A 23,435-nucleotide genomic window follows, 5' to 3' on the forward strand; every position below is an offset into this window, starting at 1 on the left:
CATCTGGTCGCACCTTCCAATATTTATCCGACATGTGACAGTCGAAGCTGCACTCGCGCTGTCTATCAGTGGACGAATCTACAAATCCTAGGCCAATTAGCAAAAACTACTAGTCTATACATCAGAGGTATCAACTTTGCCTATCTATATACACTCCAAGACCGGCGTGACTGTTATGGAGTGAGTTATTGAGGCTTTGATATTTTAGACCTTGCCATGAGGCAGTAAATCAATGGAGACAGTATATTATGTACTCTTCGCCATATGTTTCATGAGCAATTTCTTTTTCAATTCGCAAGTTACATATATAGTCGAGGCTTCGAAGGCTACTCGGACAGTGCTTCTATTGCCACATAGTATACATTATTGTAATTTGTTTGTCTGCAGTACCTAATATGTACTATCAAGAGATATATGTAGAGAATACAGACAGATTCAGCACTCTAAGCCGTTGCTATATTCATAAAAAGCGCGTATAATTGTTTTGGGATGATTTCGGACACCTGGGGATGCTGAGTGTAAATAATGCAGAATCTTAGCTAAGCAATCATATATCCATCCATGGAACCTAGATCGGTACCTAAATCAAGTGACAGGCCAAATGGAAACAGGATTCTAATCGAGACCGATGTCAGCGGGGCAGATCGGCGGGCTCCGATGGGAATAAAACAAACTTGGAAGCCCTCCTCCCCTCTTTTTCTCTTCATGAGCCCAGAAATATCATCTCACCATGGCAATCCAATCACTACGTGAAATCAACGCTTACAATCTGCGCACCTTCAAGCACCACTATGTCTCCGAGATCTCAGGCTCGCTCGGCGATCTAGGCACATTCCTGCCTATCGCGCTTGCGCTAGCTGTCAACGGCACTGTCTCCCTCGCCAGTACATTGATCTTCTCCGGAATTTTCAATATTCTAACTGGTCTGTTCTTTGGTATTCCACTGCCAGTCCAGCCGATGAAGGCAATCGCCGCAGTGGCTATCGCGCGCAGTTTCTCAAATGGCACGATCGCTGCAGCGGGGATCTTCGTCGGCGGCTGTATCCTTGTCTTCAGCTTGACGGGTATCTTGCACTGGTTCGCCAGTGTGATTCCTATTCCGGTTATCAAAGGTATCCAAGTCGGGGCGGGATTATCCTTGATCATCGCAGCCTGCAGCAGCATGCTGCACCCATTGGGCTGGACCAGCCCCTCCTGGGCCGATAACCGTATCTGGGCAATCGCTGCATTTGTTGCGCTTCTGCTCACCAATGTTTATCGCCGAGTACCCTATGCAATTGCCGTGTTGGTGCTAGGTCTGGTGTTTGCCATTATTCGGACTACAGTCGCTGGACATATGCCCGCTTTCGAAGTGTGGCATCCTTTCGCTCTGGTTCCGACCCCACATCAATGGCGCGTCGGTGCTGTGGACGCTGGTATTGGTCAAATTCCTCTTACCACCCTGAATTCTATTGTGGCGGTTGTTCACTTGGCGAGTGATCTACTGCCGGATGTCCGCACTCCGTCCATCACCAACGTCGGGTTGAGCGTAGCCGGCATGAACTTGATTGGCTGCTGGTTCGGTGCTATGCCCGTCTGTCATGGTTCCGGTGGTCTTGCCGCGCAGTATCGGTTCGGAGCTCGCTCGGGAGCAAGTGTGATTTTCCTCGGCCTGTTGAAACTTATGATTGGCCTTCTTTTCGGAGAGACCTTGGTTGACCTCCTGAAGCGATTTCCCGCTGCCTTCCTTGGTGTAATGGTCATTGCAGCCGGTACAGAGCTGCTTGGCGTCGGCGAGAGCCTCAACACCACGGGTGCTCGGGACCTCAACCAGACCGGTGGTGGCCTTGTGTCGAACATTGAACAGCATATTGGTCCCATGCTTACAGATGAAGAACGCAGTCGTCGCTGGACTGTCATGATGGTCACTGTGGGATTACTGGTAGGATTCAAAAATGATGCGATTGGCTTCATTGCTGGTATGCTTTGCCACTGGTCCTACGACATCCCGAAATGGTGGGAGCAGGCGCGTAGCCGCTGGTCGGAGGGACGTCTACGTCTACGTGACTAGAAATAGGTGTGGAATTTCGGGGTTTGAAATCTCATGATATTCTTCACAATATATACGTAAAGAATTCACAGATATGCATTTTGATCTTTTTTATATATAGCAAAAACAAGCGCAATTACTCACCATAAGCAAATGCAGGTCTTCACCAACACACTCACCAACACACTCACCAATACACTCACCAATACACTCACCTATAGTACATCCCTAACATCCACATCACTTCCTCTCTGTAGCCTGGTACCTGTACTAGGATTCTCATAAGGGCGGTCCTCCCTCGCCGCAGACGAAAAGCCATCCGAAGCAAAATTCACATCCCGTCCAAACCGGCGACCCTCCCTATGGCGCCGAGTAACGCCCCCTATATCATACTCGGAGTCATTATAATTGCCCGTCACGGGGTCATAAACCCTAGACCCCAATGGCGAAGAAACCAAACTAAACGAATCGTCCTCGCCGTCCCCATCCAAGAGCTGAGCCGCCGCACCCCTAATATCAGCCATGACATTGGGCGCGGAATCTGGGGTCGGGGTATCTTTGGAATCTGAAACGTCATCCTCTAGTTCCGTGATGCGCCGTATTCCTCCTGCAGAGCTACCGCCAGGCTCGGGTAAAGCTAGCTGTTCCTGGCCTGTATTGTCGTATCGTCGTTCTTCGACGACGGCCGGTTGGCCTAGATCTTGCTGGGCTGTACGCACGACTGTTGAGCCGTCGGGTTCGGTGTATGAAGTTGTCGAATACCTGTGTCCGGTTGTAGTCCTGCCGTCGGTGCCGTTGGTTGTGGAACTGTAGTAGTACGTGGAGCTTATGAAGGAGTCGGACATCGTAGCGGTGATATGTGGAAAAGTAAAAGATTGATCTGGTCCACTTGGGATGATTTGCGGTTTTTGAGTTTTGTTTAGTTGGGTAAATGGAGAATATAGAATACTAAACCTTTGGGGAGGTTGTTTTATTTCTTTGCTTGTAGAAGCGTCTCCGTAAGATGTCGATATATGCAATGTACAAGTTGTACTGGTTGCTTTCGAAGTTCAAAATGTTGAATATCGATGCGTTTATATATTTCATCTTCCCCTGTCCTGTGGCAAGCTTTACTTGCCGCTTGCATCATTGCCTCGTGCGGCAACCAACCTCTATGGAAGAGGCAAAGACCCATCCGCGTCGCCGAGGGGTCTGGAGGTACCCCACGAGAATAGAGCCGGGGAAACAAAGCATATATTGAACGTCTAGGCGTTGTCCATAGATGCGCGTGCATGGATGAGGTCCCAGATAAGGTACTGGGCGTATCAAAACGGCTTATCATCTCCCCCGCTTTTCAACATCGAAACCAACTCATCTCCAACTCTGGAACAAAAAGCACTTCATGGCTGGACTTACCGAAACTCAGGTCGCCTCCTTCAAGGAGAACGGGTACCTCGTCCTCCCCAACTACCTCGCCCCAACCGAAGTCACCGCTCTCCTCGCCGAGACAAACAAACTCCTTGAGGAATTCCCACTAGAATCCCACCCCCTCACCCAGTTCACAACGGGCGACGAAACCGCCGACCATGTCGGCGACGACTACTTCCTAAACTCGGGCGACAAAATCCGCTTCTTTTTCGAGCCCGACGCGTTCAGCACCGAGCCGGATCCAGTGACCGGTCGCGCCGCGCTCCTGAAGCCCAAAAACCGCGCCGTCAACAAGATCGGTCACTCGCTGCATACCCTATCGCCTCCTTTCAAGGCCATCTCGCTCAACGAGCGGAACGCTGCTGTCGCGCGGTCCCTGGGATTCGTCGATCCACGCGTGCTGCAGAGTATGGTTATCTGCAAGCAGCCCTCGATTGGTGGGGCCGTGCCATCCCATCGCGATTCGGAGTTTTTGTATACGGATCCACCCTCTGCTGTGGGTTGGTGGTATGCGCTGCAGGATGCGGGACCGGCGAATGGGACGTTGGGTATGTACAAGGGGTCGCATACGGGAAGGAAGGGTGGTCATATTGCTAGGAGGTTTGTGAGGAGGGAGAATGGGGCGGGGACGGAGTTTATTGAGAATCGGGGGCCTGCGCTCCCCAAAGGCATGGAGGAGGAGAAGAGTGAGGAGGCTACAGATGAGGATTTGGAGATTCTTGATATCAAGGCTGGATCGCTTGTGCTCATTCATGGGAATGTTTTGCATAAGAGTGAGAAGAATACCAGCCTCAATAGTCGGTATGCTTATACCTTCCATGTTATTGAGGGTGCCGATGGGTGGGAGTATGATGTGCGAAATTGGTTGCAGCCGCCTGCTGGTGGGTTCTCAAAGTTGAATGCTTGATACACAGTTAGAATACGAATGAATGATGTTACGGTCAATAATGGTAAATAGTTCGACTTTTATTCTTTATGCAAATCCTGTACAAAAGATGGCCCGCCATATACACCAGTGTGCGAATCCCAGACACCCCGAACTCCAAGTTGCGATTCAAGGCTGTCAGATCAGGTCGCCTTCAACATGTCAAGCATTCCCTTTGTTTGCCACGCTTGTTGGGCCATCTCCACTTCGTCACGCACCCGGCGGTGCAGACGCTCCACCATCTTGTCGACCTGTACCGACTGGCCCAGGTTTCCGGAGTAGATATCGAGAAGGTTCATGGCGACCTCGACGCTAAGATCGACCAGGCGGGGTTCACGGATGTTCTTGTAAACCCACTGCAGCACAGGCTGGAGGGTGACTTCATCGCGGTCCTTCAGCGAGGCACGGAGGGCGGAGCGGTGGCGCAGGGCCGTAAGCAGTGTGAGTTGCGAAGTCTTGTCAGCCGAGCTGAGGACCTGGTCCAACGCAACAGAGTAGCGTGCCTTACGGAGATCGTTCTCCCAAGGCTGTTCTCTCTTACGCTTCTTGCGGTCCTGGCCCTCAATGACAATCTCCACACCTTCTCCGATGAAATCGCGTCCACGTAGACGCTTTTCCCATCCAGAGCCACGGGTCTTCTTCTTCTTAGCGACTTCCCGGTCGTGCTCCTCCAATTTGCCCTCCAGCAGAGCTGCCATTTCCTTCCGGCGTTCTCGCTCCTTGATCTTCTGTTGGCCAGATAGTCGGGTCTTGATAGACAGAAGACCTGACTGCATACCAACAGCAATGTGCTTATCCTCGTATTCTGTTCCGGAAGTGATCGCGCGGAGAGAGAGAATGGGTGATGGGTATTTGGATCCGGAGACGGGGTTCCACCCAGTGGTCTCAAAGACCTTCATGTGTCCATCGAGGGCACCACTGAGCAATCGCTCACCATTAGAGGCCAGCGCAAGGGCAGTGACAGTCTTTTGATGGCTCTGGATCATGTGCAGCGGCTTACCAGCCACAATATCCAGCACCGCAATCTTGTTATCGGCCGCAGCCAAAACTGTAGTTCCGGCGGGCATAGGCAGAATAGTCTCAATCGGCGCACCCATCTTGAACGTCATAGCGGCACGGTTTCCAACTCGAGGATCCCACAGTCGAACAGTCCGATCGTAAGAACCTGAAACCACCAGACCAGAAGAAGCCATAGAGCCAGGCATGAATGCACCGCTGCGCACGTAATCGGTGTGGCCGACAAAGGTGCGCGCACTGGTTTGCGACGGCAAGTCCCACAACCGCACTGTACGGTCATCACTGGCTGTGAGGACCGCTGTAGGGTCGCTAGGAGAGAACTTGGTCACCCACACAGGCAGCTTGTGATCCTTCCACGTCTTGAGGATGGCGCGCGATTTGACATCGAAAACTTGCACGGAACCGGTGTCGTCACCTGCAACCAAGACACGTCCATCGGGACGAACGTCAGTACCGCGCACGGTGTCGTCAAACCGTGTAAGTGTCCGCAGGAGTTTCCGTGTGCGAATTGAATAGATCTGGACTCGTGCGCCTGTTGTCACAGTAAAGACATCGGGCGGTTGTGTGAGAGAGGGGAATGCCGCAGCAGAGGAAGGAACGGAGGGCTGAGTGATGAGATTGACCGGTCCATTGGCCGGTGACGGGATCAGGAGCGGGTTTTTGAATGTTCGCCAGTATTGTTGCTCGGGCGTTAGCTGCGTCGAGGGTAACGAGGCGAGCTTGACCTGCTGCAGAGGCAGGACGGGCGCCGCCATGGTTGCAGTGGTGGATAGACAGTAGTTATTTGGGGGGTGTTAATCAGGTGGGCAACCCGAAATAAGCAACAGGCGATAATGTTAAGCCGACTAGAGTGCTATCATGAAGTTCATGAAGACCATCTTTTTTCTGCCGATCAAAAAAGTTCGTCTCGCCCAATCGGGAATGGTGGCGGTAGCATTCTCTGCCTGAGGCATAATGTTCTGAATTTTTGCCTGAGGCCACACGGCAGAACATCAACTCTTGGCATTCTTGGCATTGGCTTTGACTTTACATCAATCAAAGAAATGGCTGACACAGCCAGAGCCTAGACTGGACCCCTCGTAAGATGAGTCTGAGGGAAAATAAAAAATGAAATGTAAAAAATACCTCGGCTGATACTTTTTCGCCCGAGCCATTGGAAGTTCTCTGCCTCTGATTTCAATGAGGCTGGCTACAAGCACCATTCCTCGGCTGACCTGCCAGGCTACATAATATATTCCATTCTCGGGTAATACATCATGTACCGAGTACGAAGTATTAATGCTTTTACATATGTATCACATTCATCAGATTGATCAGTCTAAAGAGATTCCCCTCAGTAAGCCCAACTTTTTTTCATCACTTGACCTAAAGATAAGCTAAAAACTAGTGGATGGATACATATGCATACAAAGTACATTGTACAGCATAGGCTTCCGCAATTTAACCATCCGCAATGTTAATAATAGTAACCTTGGTGGGTATTGATTGCCCAACAAGCCCACTTGAGGCACCGGCACAGGCAACATCATTAATCATAAAGCGTCTAGAACCCGTAGAGGATGAGCAAGCGAGGCAAGACAGTCTCACCAATATTGCCAATGTATGAAAGGCATCTCGAATCTCACTAGGACTGTGAGTGGCCACTAGTCAGGTCAATCTCCAGTGGGGGGGAAACGGAGATCCATCGGGGTGCAGCTGCCTAACCCTAAAGGTGGGGAGGGGAGCCGCGACACTTCACAGCTTATTGAAGCCCAAATGCCGCTGGAACCGGCACTTTTTTTTTCCACAGGCAAGAGGACCGAGAATACTCGGTACGAGGCACTGTAGATGAATAGCGATAGTGTCTGGGCCATCCAATGATCGGCGATATACAATATAAATCTCTGAACCCGCGGTGGCTGGGAATCCGATGAGGCCGCGGGATCAGATCGCGCTGAGGGATCCACTACATGCGGGAATACCTGACCGGGGTTGGCCAACTGAAGATGAGTTGAATGACATCATGAGATATATCGCAGCATACACGAGGATTAATATACAAGATAGGATTGAGAATGGCACGAGGTGCAAATAGAGAGCGACTTACCTAACCCAGTGGCTTCCTAACTCGGTAGCGGTGGTCGTAGCTTCCCAGTTCCATTGTTTACTCGCATGCAAGGTTTGTGTATCCATGGTATGGATGAATCGCCCCGTCCAGACACCGCCAGGGGTAGGGACCAATCATATCTGAGGATCTGTTACAACCCCCCCAGCCACCTCCAATCCCCGTATAGGACATTCTAAGAGTATGTTTTCTCTTTCCTCCTTCCCCCTCTCCACACTGTAGACATTGACTCTATGGTCTTTTCTGCTCATATTCAATACATCCAGTGATTAGCAACTGGTCACGAAATGTCGAAGATCTCCAAGGTCAACCATGCAGCAGGCATCTTCGCCGACATATCCGTCGATGGCCCCATTATTGGCACATTGGTCGCTATCGTTGACCGAGCGAAGAACCTACCCAACCGGAAGACTATGGGCAAGCAGAATCCCTATGCTGCAGCACGACTAGGCAAGGAGGCAAAGAAGACACAAACAGACTTGCGAGGTGGACAAACTCCTCGATGGTAAGCATTGAGCCTGATAGATGTACAAATGGAAGATAAGCTTACCTGCCTAGGGACTCGGAACTCCGATTTACCGTACACGAATCACCCGACTACTTCAAATTGAAGGTCTCCGTGTTCAATGACGATAAGAAGACCGACCTGATCGGTGAAACCTGGGTGGATTTACAAAGCTTGATCATTCCGGGTGGAAGCCAAAATGATCACTGGCACCCACTTCAATACCGTGGGAAATATGCCGGGGATATCCGGATTGAAATGACCTACTACGACACGAGACAACAAGATGAGGTTCTCATTGGACGCCGACAAGAAGCCGCCGACCGGGTCCAAGGCAAGGTCCCTAGTACTCCAGGCAGCACGGGCTTGTCTGGCCCCCGCCAATTGAAAGATGTCAAACGACGACCCTTGCCCAGTGGTCCTTCAGGGGCCTCGGCGAGACAACCTGTGGAACAAGCTCACTCTCCACTTCCACTTCAACAACCGGTCCCATCGAGACCCGCCATCCCTGAGCATTCAAACATTGCATCTAGTGCTCCGGAAAGCACATATGCCCCGAGATATTCAGAGCCTGCTTACGATGCATCAACATATCACGCCCCTTCTCCTGTGCCGCCTCCCTCCCGGGGTGGGTATGAGAGCGATAGCCACACTCAAGGATGGGACACTGCATCTGTTGCTCCTCTCCGCCGAAAAATCACCCATGAACTGCCTTACGCTTCAAATGAAGTTATGGAAAATACATATGATCCGCGTTTGCTACAGCAGCAGCAGCAGGAACAGGAACAGCAGCAATTTCAACTGCATCAACAACAGCTGCATCAACAACAACAACAACAACAACTGCATCAACAACAACTGCAACAGCAGCAGCAGCAGCAACAACAACAACAACAACAACAACAACAGCAACAGCAACTACGGAATCGTTCCGAATATGATCGGCCACCTTCGAGAGACAATCGCCTCACCAGGCAAAGCCAGTACGAGGCAGATCCCTATGAGGAAGTTTCATACCTCTCCTCTCAAGACTACTCTCAAATAGAGCAACCGCGATACAATCCGGACCCTATGTCATATGGCGCAACCCATCCACACGATGTGTCAGGTTCAGAGTTCATGTCTTCCTTTTTAGGGTCTGTGGATGAACCGAGATACCATCCAAGATCTCGCCCTCTACAAATCACGGCTCATGGTCATGATTGGCACCCAGAGTATGCTGGAATGCAACCACGAGTAGAGGATGAAGATGATAACGGACCGCCCCCTCCTCCACCGGCACATCGGTCACGGAGGCACTCTCAACTGCCCACCCCGCAATCATCGCCCCACTCGTATGCAGCCTACACACCCCAGTCCACACCTCGATCCTCGGCTCCCCATCTACCATCAAGCATGCCTACCCCGTCCCACCGCGATCACTATCAGGAGCCTTCTTTAATGGAGAACTCTCCCGCGATGCCCGCAAGCCTCGTTGCAGGTCATGAAGTGGAAGACCCATCTGAGAAAGCAGCATTTGAGCGATCAGTCCGCAGACGCAGCACCCAATGGGACGATGAGATGATGATCTCCCAGTCGCCTGTACTAGCTCCTGTATCAGTCCCCGTTCACTACGATGCTCCTGTCTACAGTCTGCGAACATCCCCCAACCCTATCGAGCAAAGGCCCACTTCTAGCAGAGGTGGATCTGTCAGCTCTGATATGCGGGCTGTGACTCGGAAATCCGTCAGTCCGCGGCCCTCTACTTCAGACGTCGGTGGTGGCTCTTCAGTCCCTTTCTCTCCCGACTCCTACATCTCGCTAAACCCGAATGCCTCTCACAATCCCAACCGAGATCCTTCCCCGGCGTACAACACACCTATGCAGGCTAGAGATGCTGTGATACGTGGAAAGACTGAACCCCGTCGAGACGGAGATCACCCAATTATAGGAGATGATGGTCGGGAGATTGACCCATCCGACCATCTTCCCACTGATACATGGGCACCCGAACCAGAAAGGAAGAACCGCAAGCCTGAGGTCATCATCCGCTTCAAAAACTCGCCCCGGCCAACTTCTAGAGGCAATGACGCTCCCCCACCACGCAGCACAGGCCAGCCACGCGTAGCATTCAAAACTGAGAACAACACCTATGCACCAGATCGCCCAGTCAAGTTCACACCCCCCCAGGTGCACCCAAATCCAGGGTCAATGGTTCGAGCTCCACCTCGGCCGGACTACGCGCGTGAACGCTCTGACAGCTACGCGCGAAGTCGGGCCTACAGCGCGACCACTTCGGTTGGCCGGCCGCGCTCTTCTCGAGGCTCTGTTTCTCCAAACCCAGGGTCTCGTAAGCCACTGTATGACTACAGCCCAGGTCCCCCAATTCCAAGCAAAGTGCCAATCACAGGAGGAGCTCCAAGCTATCCCGTCATGTCTGGCAATACAAACGGAAACGACCGCATGGATGCCCTCAGTCTAGAGCTGAGTACGATTGACATTGGCTCTGCAGCTTGCAACCCTGGCCGGGGGGCTGTTCGAAAATACGTCCCAAGACAGCCAGCTTCAATCGGCTACGCTAGGTAAAACGATTTGCTTTTTACATTTATGCATGATTTATGTACTGCTATTTTTCTTTGGGGTCCTTGGTGTGGTTGGTGTATCTCTCGGGTCCGTTTCGATTCTTGTTTTCAGACTGCATTGCTCTGGCGTTATGGATCTGATCTACGGGGAAATGGGGCTTGATCATGTACACCATAACGGGAATAACCAAGCTTGGAATGATATCGTAAAGTGACATTTAATTCTTACTAGATGAGTGCTTCCGTAGATTAGAGAGTATCTTCAACAAGATCATTGATGTAATCAGTTGCTCGATGGTCTGACAGTAGACCTCAGTGTGCCTATATAGGTCTTCTTGATATCCTGGGTTTTCCAGTGATTATATTCCCTGCTAGCTCCAGCTGCCTGTGGTTGTCTGTTTGCACATGCGGTCGTATATGGAGACATCGTGCTCAGGTCATGCCAACCTGATTACCTTTACAACCTTCTAGAACATCATGATCATGTCTCTCTATATATAAATACCGTCATACTCAATAAATCATCCTAGAGACTAGGTTGTTCCAATTGCTACTAGCTACAAACCAGCACACACGATGTAACGACAGAGCTCTTACTGTAGAAGTTGGCAGGGTAAGAACCCAATAAAGGAAAAAAAAGCCATCTGAACTCGACCCAAGTCAAACGCAGTAGGTAAGTTCCTGCAAAGTTATAAAGCTCATCTTATTACAGCTCCCCTCTTCCCCCTCTATCCTATTCTCGCACCCTGCTTTCCTTTTCATTTTGGCTCAACACCAGGACCCTTCCACATTATCAGACAGCTTTGCTATCAAAAACCATCTATCAAAAACCATCAGGTAGTGCGTTCCTCATCAAGAACGTACTTCCCATCTTCCTTCGTCCTTGTCTTGTTTGGCATGTCCACAGCCATGCAAGGTCAGGGCTCTGACGTCCATGGCCATCAAGGCCATCTCCCTGAGGAGAACGTGAAAATGTACGTATAGTAACATCCCCTCAATCTACTCGGTATCATGAGTTGAAAACCCTATCCTTCTTGTTGACGTGAACGTCTTTTGATTTTGTCTTGGGATCGTTTTGCTAACCTATAGAGCTCAGACCTAGCAACAATGTCCACATCAACCAAGATGCTTTGACGTGAGTATACGCTATATCCCCTGGCGTCGTTGTGTGCCTAGCAGCCAAGCCTATACTATCTGGTATCAAGCCTTTAGCCTCAGTCTTTTGATAGTTCTCTGCCTTGCTATCACTTTTTCATTATCTACGAACAGTGCTACGTGATACAATCCCATCTTGGGTGTTGGAAGCATCGTGTTCTATGAAGATTTCAGCTAAACAAAGTATTAGTCCTGACAGTCCCAATCAAACAATCCACCAGGAGAACCGAGCGCTGTCGCTACTTCTCTCTCCTCCGCCCAGTTCGCCTTTGATACCTCTGGGCACAATCGATTCCGCACCCACCCAATACAGCCCAGAATATCCGGCTGGTCCCCAGTTCACCAGAATGAATGGATCATACCGTGTTTATAATCCAATTCGGGGAGCGGAGCTCAGGACTGCGGCCGATCTTGCCAACCCATTCAGAGACAGACTGGATCAAGGTGGCCAGATGCGAGACCATGGAAGGGCTCGCAGTAGAAGCCCTTACAGCTCGATTCAATCCAACGGGCTTCTTGAATCCCAGGATCTACCAGCAGGGCCAGCGAGGGGATTCAATCACTATCCTCGGGAGGTGTATGTTCCGCCTGGCATCAATGACATGATGCATCTGAATCTGCCTAGCTCTTCTCCGACACTGTTTCCGGACAACACCCATAGTGGTGGTCGTGATCTTGCTTTGAGCCTCCCAGGGGACTCTCTGGGACAGAGTTACCATCTCAATGATGGCAATTGGTATGGATACCCCCAGGAGCAACAGCAACAACAGGTGCAAGGGCCCGAAAGACCACCAGTCGCCAAGCAAGAGGAGGAGGACCTCGACGACAACTACGAGGACCATTTGTGCGAATTCGCTGCACCATGCCGAATGCATCCCTCGCCTGATGGAATGCACTACCGAAAGGTAGTATCGCATGTGTTCGGCAGAAACAAGGCCGTCACCAAGCTGTTTCCACTCGGAGTTTGGGTCCACTACTGCCGGAAGCACTACCAGCGCGCCCGGTATCGCGCAGATCAATGGCCTTTCACACAGTGTGACCTCCTGCTTGAGTCACTGACACGTATGGAAAGCTGGGATGGAGTGGAGAGCTTCGAGCTGATCCTTCGCCGGCGAGAGCAAATGCGTGTCGGGCGTGAAGCTGAGGGCACAACGACCACTGAGACCTCCAAGCAGAAAGAGGTCACTTCCTCCGGCAAGGCCCAAGATCAGGGCACCAAGTCTTCGGCTATTGTCACCCGCCCGGGCCGTAGACACCCAACTGCCATCATCGCCCCTGTCCCAGACTGGCTTCGGCAACACGTTGGTCATGGCAAGACCTTTCAGGAAATCCGCCAGATCATCGAAATGGTGCGCAGCCACATGGTCCGGCTGCGAAACCAAGAACGAGCGCAACAGCAGCTCAACGACGTTCCCAAGTCCCCAGGCAAACCAGGAAGCCTTCGTCGAGGTGCATCCTCGAGCATCCGAAAGGGACGTACCGCGAAGGGCCAAAGCCCCCTTCCCCTGCGTCCTAGCACGGTTCGATTCCCCGACGTTGAAATCCTCCCCCATTTCAAGCCCTGGGTGAAGGAGGCTGCTTTGCGGCAGCGATCTGCCACAAACGGCCCAATGAACATGAACATGAACGAGCCCGAGATCAAGGACGAGTCGGAGCAGAGAATTCTCGGTGGTGGACGTGTCCTTGGAGAAATCCAGGATAACCGGGACACCAATGGCGCTGGATCCAGCCAGGCATCAAACGGCGACTTTGCAGCTACAGCAGCGCAGCACTGCGAGGGCCGCCTCGAGTCTGTTACTGCTGTTTCTGCTGACGACACCGCTGGGGTCAATCTCTTGCAGGTGCAGCCTCACATCGGTAGGGCTGGGACCAACCGTGGCCAGTCTGAGAGCCAGCGCCGCCGCAGCGAGCGGGTCTATATCAAGGCCCTAGATCGTCTCCCTGGCCAGAGCTTGAACAAGAAGACCATCAAGGAGGATGAGGAGGAGGAAGCGGAGAATGAAATGTAGTCTTCCATTGGAATCGGCAATCTGGGTTGTGACTCATGCGGATCGCTCATATCTGAGCTCATGTATCCGAGTTCTATTGATGTCAGATAAAGAAAAAGGATCAGGTTATTGGCGGATGATGCTCCGCCGGAATGTTGCAGAAGTCGAGTTGGTTGGAGTGCTGAAGGGACTTTAAGTATGCTGCTTGATCGCGCGTTTCGCGGGAATATCGCGGGCGAATTTGATTCTCAAAATAATGAAGCGGCGGTGATAGAAATTTGATGTAAGAGAAGTTGAAATCTGAAGGAAATGTGAGAGAATATATTTCCGTGCACAGCAAACAATCAAATTTGATCCCATTGCGTTGATATCCGATCAATGACTGCCTGGTCATGTAGTTGTCTTCATTAATTCTACGATGGCAAACTCCATATACAATATAGGGCTATGCCTGACAGCTGAAGGCAATTTCAACGACATTCGGAAATTCGAGATCTCAAATCCCATTTCAGCTTCATCAGAGACTACCGATATACATATGGATGTACCCATAAACAGTGAAAATCTAATTGAACGAATATTTGAATGCGAGGAAAAAAAACGAGTAAGAAGAAGATCCAGGACACATACTCCGTACAATATAGACAACCGCAACAATACGACACGCTTGCTAAAGACACCGAAATGCAAGGAACAAAAAGTCCCTATGCAACCACCCAAGTAATATGAATCAAAAAAGAGATTAATGTAAGGTAATTATCATGGTAGTTTTTGTATGGAAAAAAATGCCAAATTCAGGTCTCTAAACAGACTGGTCTAGCTTGCCACAGCCAGCTGGGCGACGAGATCAGACGCCACATCGAGGAAGGGGTAAGGACTGGTCACCTCCTTCTCCTTGTTCTTGAGGCGTCTGCTGATGGGATGCCATTCGGTTTCGCCATGAGCGCGGATCACGTTCTGGTAGCCATCGCATTTGAAGTCGACCATGTAGTTGTTCTCTTCGAGTTGGTAGAGCTGTATGTCGAGGAAGACCCAGACACCGTAGGTGATCTTCTGGAGTCCGCTTGGTACATTGACTGAGGAGGCCGCACTAGCGCTCTCGGGGACGGAGGACTGGGGTTCTCTGCTTCGGTCTTCCGTTGGGGCAGAGATTCCCGAGATGTTGAAACGGCGGCGCAGTTCCTCGAGGTCACTGCGGCTACTGTAAGCACTGGTGGTGTCTCCAGGAGGGTTGATGCCTTCTTTCAGCAGGCGTGCACGGATAAACCATGGGTCCTTGGGAATGTAGTAGTCGGATGGGAGGTCGGGGTATTTGCTCTGCAAGGGTTTGGGCTTATCAGGGGAGGGGGTCGCATCGGGACCAATATTGGTGCCTAGAGAATATAAGAATCGGCTCAAAATGAGTAATGGGTGGAAACATACCTGATTCCACGGGTTGAATATCCCACAATCCACCCTGGGCAGCAATTGCCCGGTACAGATACAGCATGGCCTCATATGGCTGGTTTCGGGACCGAATACCAAACTGCCATTTACGGCTCCGTTTGGGCTGTTTTTCTAGGGGTTGACCGGTTGGCGGCTCGAATCGCAACTTGTCCAAGTCGACGACACTGCGTGAGTGGGGCTTCAATGCACGGGCTGTGGCAGCCTGTTCTTCGGGAGACATGTCCCGATAGGCAGATCCCTGTCCCTCTGGGTCAAGCTTGATGGCCTCTTGGCGACGCTGCTCGAGCATTTGGTTGCGAGCTCTTTTATCTCGATCACGTTGTTCCATGAGTTGGTCGTGAACGTACGGCAAGCTAGTAGGGAGGATTCGGACGTGGCTAACGCGGAGTTCGTCCTCGTCTGATTGCTGTGGATCTTCCGAGGCCCTACGGCGCGATGCACTAGCGGTCCTGTCCATGGTGGGGGCGGCCGGGGTCCCTTGATGACGAGGCGCAGGAGTCCGATCCGCAGATGAAGGCGCAGCTCCTTTCTGGGCATTTTGAGCTAACAAATTAACATCCGAGGGTGCTATCGTCGTTAGCAGAGGTAGGTTAGTTTAGTAGATCAAGACTTACAATTAGTTTGCATCATCTCATTCTCAACAACGATGGAGAACGCATCCTTGATCGCGCTGGGTTCAGCTTGTCTCAATGCCTCTTCGATATCTTCTCGGCCATATCCCATGCTTCGTTCGAGCTTGGAAACTGCAATTCGATGGATTTTGCTTTGAACCGATATAGGCTTTGCTATGTCAAGCCTTGCAGAATCAACCTTCTTCGGGTCCACCCCCGGGGCGATGAATTCCTCTCGTGGTGGTTCTAGGTACTTGGGGAGATTCTTCTTAAACCATGGGTCTTCTCTGATCTCAGGGATTGTAATGCGGTGGACGGGGTGAACTTGGAGCATTGCCCGGATCAAACGAGCTGCCCCGGATGAAACATATCCAGGTATGTGGAAGGTGCCCGCTGCAATCTTCTTGAAAAGGGCTGGAATATAGTCATCATCGAAAGGCAAGCGGCCCACCAACAACACATACAGAATGACACCACAACTCCACACATCGACCTCAGGACCAGCATAGAGCTTTCCGGAGATGACCTCTGGCGCAGCGTAGTTCGGGCTACCGCAGCTGGTCTTCAGGAAGTTGCCATCCGTCATAATATTACTCAAACCGAAATCCGCAATCTTAACGTTCTTCTGGTTGTCGATGAGCAGGTTCTCAGGCTTCAAGTCACGGTGTACAATCTTGTGTCGGTGGCAGTATTCCACAGCACAGATGATTTGCTGGAAGAATTTCCGGGCTTCATCGTCGCCGCATCTTCCCTTCCTCACGAGATAATCGAACAACTCTCGCTCTGCGTACTCCAGCACCATCACAATATCGGTCTTGGTCGCAATCACCGTATACCTAAATCATTGGTCAGCCAACTGAAATCCCAATTTCAGTGTGGATTGAAATTGTACAATTTGATGATGTGTGGATGTCGTAGCAATTGCAAGTACTGGATTTCTCGCTCCACGCGCCCAACCATATCTCTGGAGAGTAGTTTGCGTCGGGAGATGATCTTCAGAGCAACTTGACGTCCAGTTGGCTGGTGGATAGCAAGCTTCACCTTGCCAAAGGAACCCTCGCCCAAGACCCGTATAGTCTGGTACTGGTCGAGGCGTTGCATATCTCGGGTAGTCGACGGTGACTGCAATGGGTCCTCGATCTTGCTGGTCGGCCTCGAGGGCGCGGGCATTGCCATGGCGGAGGGGTTGGAGGCGGGAGGTCTCGCACGTTCACGCGGACGATCACGGTCGGAGGGGAGGGGAATAGCGAGGTCTTCCTCGTCGAATGCAGCGGCCATGGTCGGGAATAATGCCAACGTGACGTGATTGATTTTCCAGACGGTTCAGCGGTCGGGACTGCTGACTGTGCAGACCGTTCAGTGCCCGGGAGGGTTTTCTCTCTATTTTTTCTCTCCAAACATTTGCCAGGCGCCAATCAGTTGATCAGTCTCGACCCTCCCCACAATAGAACCGAATGTGGAGCTGGGCAGCTGTTTGTCGGGTGGGGGATGGAGGGGTAAATTTGCTTGTCAGGGGTTGAAGAAGTGAAGAAACCAAAATGGACTGAAGTTTTGGATGAGGTTGAGTGATTAAGCCAATATAAATAGGAAGATCAATGAGATCTGGGGAGCCACCTGGGCATGATTTTCAATCAACCTCGTTTGTGGACATTGATGGAGTTCTAGACCTTACCTAAGCTAGTTCTGGGGCACATCATCTATTGTCCACTGTGATATCTACATTTACAGGACATGTTAGCAAGGAACCCTGTTATGACGGAAAAATAGTAGTATATAGTAAGAGACTACTTTTCAATTACTACTCCGTATCATACTTCTGAATATTCACCTTGACCTATGTTATATATCAGCCAAGCTTTGTCGGTCAACACAGCAGCTCCTCTTTATATCTTATGCCAGCCCTAATGCAATGCATATGATCCTAGCTCGAAGGTTGGTCTGTGTCTCCGCAGACTAACAACTAAATAGAACTAGTTAACAAATACAACATAAAGCTTCTTTGTCTTTCTTATTTTTTTTAAAGAGATTTCGCCGAAGCGATCCGAGAAAATCTGTGTCATAGGCAGTGGGTCAATAATACCCTTAAAGAACTGTGGCTGAAAGTCAATTGATCGAGATTGTTCATTATTTACACATTTCCAGGGTAGAATAGTGCATTTCCCCTAAGCACTTGGATCTTAAGTTGACTATATATGCGGGTTCGTGGATATGTATAACGTGCCGGCTATATTATCCAGTACGCTAAAGGTACAAATGCAGCCGGGCTATGCAACACAGCCACTGAATCTTAGGCAATTCAGACAAGAGATATAACCTCATCGCATCTAAGAGAGTGGAGACAAATAATGTACATTATGTATTGAATATCCATCTATCCATCTATCCGTCGAAATTATATTATAACGAGACCCAGCCTTGGAAGAGAAATGGAATTTTCTTCCCGTAAAAGAGACTTGGATGGTACCTGGGCCTTCTAGTAAATTGTATGGATGAGGAAGTACCCCGGGAGTACGTGCATTGAGTCATATTGCGGCTTAGAGCGATCAAGCGGGGTGTCGGGGTCCCAAATTGGATTAGCGTCGAGTCGGGGACCTCGAAAGGGAATGGCGGACTGGGAGATCGGAGCATACATAGAATCAACCGCTACCTTAGCTCTTAGGTTCCTTCACCTTCCCCGGAAGCCATACAGAGTTACCGTTCCTTTCGTCTTCTTTACGATATCCTCGATATCTTAGTGTCCTACTGCCTCAGGATCCTTAGACGTGGCCTGACTAACACGGCACTCTCTCTTTGACTTTTCCCTTTTCATACAAAATAGATACCCTTGGTGATACCCACTCTACGTTTTCTTTTCCAATGGCTTTCGTTGCGGATCAATTCTTCTCTGAGATGGATGCGACAATCTCCAATGAATGGGTTGACTTCGATCAATTCCTCGATCTCCCTTCAGCCTACGATGACCAGTCAACCGCTACTACCGTCTCACCTCAAGACCTAGCTCTGCCCTATGAGGCAGATGGGATTTTCACCCCCCCATCTGATTTCATGCAATCCTCCTTCGACATGACCAACTGTGGTTTCCCACAAGAAGAGTTCATGGGAATGGATGGAGGTTTCATGCAGGACCCGGCTGTTCCTTTGTTCGATGATGCTTCGTTCTTGGCGTACAACCCATACGACAGCAGCAACACATTCCGGAACCTGGTGGAGGCACAGGCTGCCGCTGACCCGCGTGTTGGTTCTATCAAGGAGAAGCGCCGCGAGGCAGGGATTGCACTACACTTGCAGCGCCTTTGTGATGACACTGCTCTTGACTTGGATATGTCCTCTGACTCTAACACCAGCTTCTCATCCCCAAGCTGGTCAGAATACGTTCGCGGGAGCATCTCTCCGCGCCCTAGCCCGGAGACCACATCGGTCTCCGAGGCACCCCCTCCAGGAGGCATGGAGATGATTCTCGACTTGAACATGAACGCCGCAGCCAATGTGCCTAGGAAACAGAAACCTCGCTCTCAGGCACAGAAGGAGAACTACATCAAGGCTCGGAAGTACGGTGCTTGTGAGAAGCATAAAAAGCAGCATAAGCGAGTACGTTTTCCATTCACATTAACCATTTGATCACCCTAACGTTCGAGTAGTGCAACTGCCTGGAGAAGGCTGCTGCTCGTGCCAGCGATGTTCCGATGAATGCCGCACTCCAACCACGGCCGAGGCAAACGACGCCCCAAGTCCCGACCTCAGAGTCACGGTACTCGGACTCGCCGGGTCACCACTCATTCAACCCAGCTCAAGCGCTTCCCACCATTAAGGCGATCAGGAAACCAACAGGCTGCACATATGGGGTCGATCCATCTATGGGACTACCTGTCGCAGTACCCACCACCAAGCAGAATATCAGGACGAAGACTCAAAAGAGTACGCCGCCTGGACACGATATTGTTCTGCTATCTGGCAAGCTCAATTCAAATTCCAATTGCACGTTGAATCAAGACAACGTTCTATCATCGAGCCGAAACGCCGCGAAGGGTCATTGTGCCGGACACGACATACTCCTATCTGGCAAGAACATCCCAAACAACTCATGCGCTGGACACGAGCGACTCGTCACCCAAGAGAAGATCTCCAAGAGCACAGCAAGTGGACAGCCCCACAATACATGCAGTTCAAATTCACCTCGGCCGGCCCACGCAGCTGGGGTGTCATCTGGCAGTTCCAGCTTGCGCTGGTGCGTTTCGACCTCGCCGGTTGGTGTTGCATGGTCCGAGAGGACTGTCAAGACGTCCTCGGCGAACCATTCAACTGCTTGCGACGGTCGCACTCCAGGCTTGGATGTACAACGAACAAGGTCCACTCCCACGATGGCAAGATCCATGGTGCCAGGTACTGTTGCTGGCAGCCTTGGAATGCGCCATTCCACTTTGCTACGCAACTCCGGAACCCAGCTACCTGGATCGGATCACAGGGCCTCAGAAGGACTTGCCTGGCAAATCTCAAAAATGTCTGGTCTCCTACCGGTGCCAAACGATCTACCGGTCTCGCCGTCTCGGCGTGGATCATCAGGTCTTTCTGGAACTGGACGGCCACTCATCAGCGGAGACAGTCTTCGTGTTCGATCCGCTGCTGAAAGGACTCGCCGCCTGCTTACCAGTACTGCCTTGGCATTTTCTGGTGCCTGGCAATCATCACTGTCTTTGGCATCTGGGGTTGAAGGCGTGGTTTACAAAGCTTTGTCTCTATTTGCCCGACATGTTGTGTCTGCGAAGAAGGGCTTATATCTCGGCGGACTGCGGAACGCTTTCGTATAGCTGTTCTGCTGTTCTTCGATGAACGTCACTGGAAGGAACATCTTCCGATAATTGGCTGGCGTTGAACGATACTGAATTGTAAAGGGCATGGGTGATATCTATTGTCACGTTCGAGTTAGCTGTCCCTAATGATGAAATCAAGCGAAATTCATTTGCATTATTTAATCTCCAGCAAACCCTGTATGTTCGCAGTAATAATCTAGGAGCCCCAGGTACAATTAGTTATATGTGGTTTCAAAAGCAACAACCAAATATATCGCTTCCTTCTTAGAGCTCCCATTGAATCGGTACCAATATTTATACGCAATCAAAAGTAGTTCAAAATATTGCATGTCTGATGATTATACGGAGCACTATCGAGGTTATTTTCAGAAATGATAGACATCCTTTGCCGTCCCCACCAATTGAGCCTAATCCCGCGCCAGTCCTTTTTCTCTTGTTCCTGACGGTTCAAATCAACACGCATACTTTCGCTTCGACTTCAAAACCATGCACTCCCCGCCCCTGTTCCGCTTCACTACAGTGACGGGGTATTTTCTCCAGGATGACCCCGCTACGGACCCCGACACCTTCGACTACGTAAGAGACCCAAATAATTCTGTCAAAACCATTGTCTGATGATCTGAAAAGGTGAACTCAAACTTCGGCCTCATCGAAAAACAATACGACGAGCATCTCGGAGTAGAACAGACCGACAGCCAGTGGCAGCGTTTCGACGCCCACATTAAACGACAGAACGCCAGCAAGAGCAAAAAGCTCAAAGTTCTCTTCCTCGGACGCCACGGCGAGGGCGTCCACAATGTCGCCGAGCGCAAATACGGCAGCAAGAAGTGGAATGTAAGTAGCCGAGTATTTCCTCCACGAATCAACCAGACGCCAACCAGCACTCTAGGAATACTGGTCTCTGCAAGACGGAGACGAGGACGGCAGCTGGGTCGATGCTCGTCTAACCGAGCAGGGAAGATGCCAGGCAAAAGTCGCACACGCAGCCTGGGAGCAGCAGATCAAGACCGGCATCCCGTCACCGGAATCCTACTACGTGAGCCCCCTGAACCGGTGTCTTGAAACCGCGCAGATTACGTTTCAGGGACTTGCGATCCCTGGCACGGATCCTTTTAAGCCGACTATCAAAGAGGTGTGTCTGTTTGATCCCTACTACGGAGCGTACAATCTAACGAGACTAGCTACTCCGTGAAACGATGGGTCAGCACACTTGTGACCGTCGCTCGACGGCTTCGGAAATTGCAGACGAGTACCCGGAGTATAGATTTGAAGCGGGGTTCTCTGAGGAAGATAAGTTGTGGGATCGTGAGGTCCGCGAGTCGGATGAGCATCGCACTGAGCGACTGCGTGGTCTTTTGAACGATATCTTTGCTCATGATGAGAGTACCTATATTTCGTTGACGGCTCATTCGGGTGCCATCACCAGCATTCTGGAGGTTTTGGGGCATCGTCGCTTTGCATTGGCGACTGGTGCGGTGATTCCTGTGCTTGTTCTGGTGGAAAGGGGGGTACCATCGCAGCTGGAGTCGCAAGAGCTCGCATGATCGGAGGATTGCAACTTTATAACTGACATGGGTGCTGGGGTTGATAAATATTAGAGCAGAGCAGAACAGCCAGTCTCAATGGTTTGGTATCCAAGAAATTGATTCAGTATTGTACATGAGTCGCTTCTACTCAAGAAAGATGAGAGCGACTTCTCACAAATGCAATTGTCGCCTCCAATCGGCTAATGAAAAACCACTGTCCACGCGAAAGATCTAGATATAAAAAATACAAACGCCAAAGCATCGATCACCAACTGTAGTACTGGTTCTGCGCAGAAATCTTGCGATCTGGCAGTTGTGTCCAAAGCTGAGCTCTGCGCTCCCGCTGGGCCTTGGCCTCACGGTCTTCCCATTCGCGGATGCGAGTCTTCTCTTCCTTCAACAGGACCGAGAGACTTGTAGTAGGGGGACGCATGCGGTTGATCTGACCACGGGCGCGGTGATCCATCTCATATCCGTAAGGACCACGGTTGACCCAGGCCTCTTGGATGTAGATATCAGAGGGGTTGGCAATCTTCTGCCGCTCGCCGGTCTTCAGTATGACAGTAATGGGTTTCGTTGGTTCGGAGCCAGAAGCCCCAAGGCCCATACCGGCACGGACAATGGCGACATTCTTTGCGTGTTCCAGATGTTCCAACACGTCCTTGGCGGCCTTTTTGTTGCTGAAGCGCATCTGGAGGATGGCTTCGTCGATATTCTTTCCAGCGATTTGGCGGGCGAGAGGACCCAGCTTCTTCAGCGAGGTCTTGATCCAGTGAGATCTGGAGAGCGATTCGCGCTCTGTGCGCTTAATTTGCACCTTTGTCGGTACACGGCCTCGTTTCCGGATCTCGCGGACAGCCATCTTCCTATCCCATCGCAGCTGGGCCCGGGGGTCGGGAGCCAATCCCACTTGCAGGCGACTTAAGTCGCGATCCTCCAACTTTCCGGAGATACCTTCTTTTTGTTCCCCCGTTGCCCTGGATGGCATGGGACCGGATGCTGGTGCGGCAAGGTCGGAGCCGAAGATGGAGGTTGCTAAAGTACCTTCTTCCTTCTTAGGGGCCGAAGGTCGGTGGGTGACTTTGGGTTTTTGGCTGGATCCGCCCGTGAACAAGTTCTTCAAGGAAGAAAACAAACCGGTCGGTTTTTTGCTTTCGCTATCTTTCACGGCGTAACGGATGGCTGTCGTGGTCAATGTTCGGCGAGGGACGAAGGAGACGGTCCGGACAGCTAAAGGTGGTAAGTCAGTAGGGGAGGTCAAGGATCCGATATATCAACACAACATACCTGTCCGGACCAATTGCCCTGAGCGATAGACCATTGTGGCTGTTGGGATGTTGTTGTCAGAAGTTC

At 51.0% G+C, this 23,435-nt stretch overlaps 10 protein-coding genes across 10 annotated transcripts; 6 read left to right on the forward strand and 4 right to left on the reverse strand.

Annotated features, from left to right (window-relative positions):
• Positions 1-730: 730 nt before the first annotated feature.
• LCP9604111_374 (putative sulfate/molybdate transporter) lies at positions 731-2,050 on the forward strand (the record flags this gene model as incomplete). The annotated part of the gene is made up of 1 exon (XM_039068689.1): positions 731-2,050. The coding sequence occupies one exon, from the start codon at positions 731-733 to the stop codon at positions 2,048-2,050; it is 1,320 nt and encodes a 439-aa protein (XP_038932922.1).
• Positions 2,051-2,244: 194 nt separating this feature from the next.
• LCP9604111_375 (uncharacterized protein) lies at positions 2,245-2,874 on the reverse strand (the record flags this gene model as incomplete). The annotated part of the gene is made up of 1 exon (XM_039068690.1): positions 2,245-2,874. The coding sequence occupies one exon, from the start codon at positions 2,872-2,874 to the stop codon at positions 2,245-2,247; it is 630 nt and encodes a 209-aa protein (XP_038932923.1).
• Positions 2,875-3,410: 536 nt separating this feature from the next.
• On the forward strand, positions 3,411-4,343 carry LCP9604111_376 (phytanoyl-CoA dioxygenase family protein; the record flags this gene model as incomplete). Its single annotated transcript, XM_039068691.1, has 1 exon — positions 3,411-4,343. One exon carries the CDS (start codon positions 3,411-3,413, stop codon positions 4,341-4,343), a length of 933 nt encoding a protein of 310 aa, XP_038932924.1.
• A 161-nt stretch (positions 4,344-4,504) lies between these two features.
• LCP9604111_377 (snoRNA-binding rRNA-processing protein UTP15) lies at positions 4,505-6,133 on the reverse strand (the record flags this gene model as incomplete). Its single annotated transcript, XM_039068692.1, has 1 exon — positions 4,505-6,133. The coding sequence occupies one exon, from the start codon at positions 6,131-6,133 to the stop codon at positions 4,505-4,507; it is 1,629 nt and encodes a 542-aa protein (XP_038932925.1).
• A 1,636-nt stretch (positions 6,134-7,769) lies between these two features.
• LCP9604111_378 (uncharacterized protein) lies at positions 7,770-10,552 on the forward strand (the record flags this gene model as incomplete). The annotated part of the gene is made up of 2 exons (XM_039068693.1): positions 7,770-7,987; positions 8,041-10,552. The coding sequence occupies 2 exons, from the start codon at positions 7,770-7,772 to the stop codon at positions 10,550-10,552; spliced, it is 2,730 nt and encodes a 909-aa protein (XP_038932926.1).
• A 905-nt stretch (positions 10,553-11,457) lies between these two features.
• LCP9604111_379 (putative pathogenicity factor) lies at positions 11,458-13,712 on the forward strand (the record flags this gene model as incomplete). The annotated part of the gene is made up of 3 exons (XM_039068694.1): positions 11,458-11,522; positions 11,645-11,683; positions 11,894-13,712. The coding sequence occupies 3 exons, from the start codon at positions 11,458-11,460 to the stop codon at positions 13,710-13,712; spliced, it is 1,923 nt and encodes a 640-aa protein (XP_038932927.1).
• Positions 13,713-14,507: 795 nt separating this feature from the next.
• On the reverse strand, positions 14,508-17,026 carry LCP9604111_381 (SNF1 family serine/threonine-protein kinase; the record flags this gene model as incomplete). The annotated part of the gene is made up of 4 exons (XM_039068696.1): positions 14,508-15,064; positions 15,114-15,704; positions 15,752-16,584; positions 16,641-17,026. The coding sequence occupies 4 exons, from the start codon at positions 17,024-17,026 to the stop codon at positions 14,508-14,510; spliced, it is 2,367 nt and encodes a 788-aa protein (XP_038932929.1).
• Positions 17,027-18,604: 1,578 nt separating this feature from the next.
• On the forward strand, positions 18,605-20,553 carry LCP9604111_382 (uncharacterized protein; the record flags this gene model as incomplete). The annotated part of the gene is made up of 2 exons (XM_039068697.1): positions 18,605-19,336; positions 19,387-20,553. 2 exons carry the CDS (start codon positions 18,605-18,607, stop codon positions 20,551-20,553), a joined length of 1,899 nt encoding a protein of 632 aa, XP_038932930.1.
• Positions 20,554-21,042: 489 nt separating this feature from the next.
• On the forward strand, positions 21,043-22,100 carry LCP9604111_383 (histidine phosphatase family protein; the record flags this gene model as incomplete). Its single annotated transcript, XM_039068698.1, has 4 exons — positions 21,043-21,132; positions 21,184-21,390; positions 21,446-21,688; positions 21,738-22,100. The coding sequence occupies 4 exons, from the start codon at positions 21,043-21,045 to the stop codon at positions 22,098-22,100; spliced, it is 903 nt and encodes a 300-aa protein (XP_038932931.1).
• Positions 22,101-22,347: 247 nt separating this feature from the next.
• LCP9604111_384 (mitochondrial 54S ribosomal protein uL22m) lies at positions 22,348-23,403 on the reverse strand (the record flags this gene model as incomplete). Its single annotated transcript, XM_039068699.1, has 2 exons — positions 22,348-23,312; positions 23,370-23,403. The coding sequence occupies 2 exons, from the start codon at positions 23,401-23,403 to the stop codon at positions 22,348-22,350; spliced, it is 999 nt and encodes a 332-aa protein (XP_038932932.1).
• Between the last annotated feature and the right edge of the window lie 32 nt (positions 23,404-23,435).

The sequence above is a fragment of the Penicillium roqueforti genome (genome assembly GCF_015533775.1).
Source record: "Penicillium roqueforti strain LCP96 04111 chromosome Unknown scaffold_01, whole genome shotgun sequence".
Classification (NCBI taxonomy): Eukaryota; Fungi; Ascomycota; class Eurotiomycetes; order Eurotiales; family Aspergillaceae; genus Penicillium; species Penicillium roqueforti.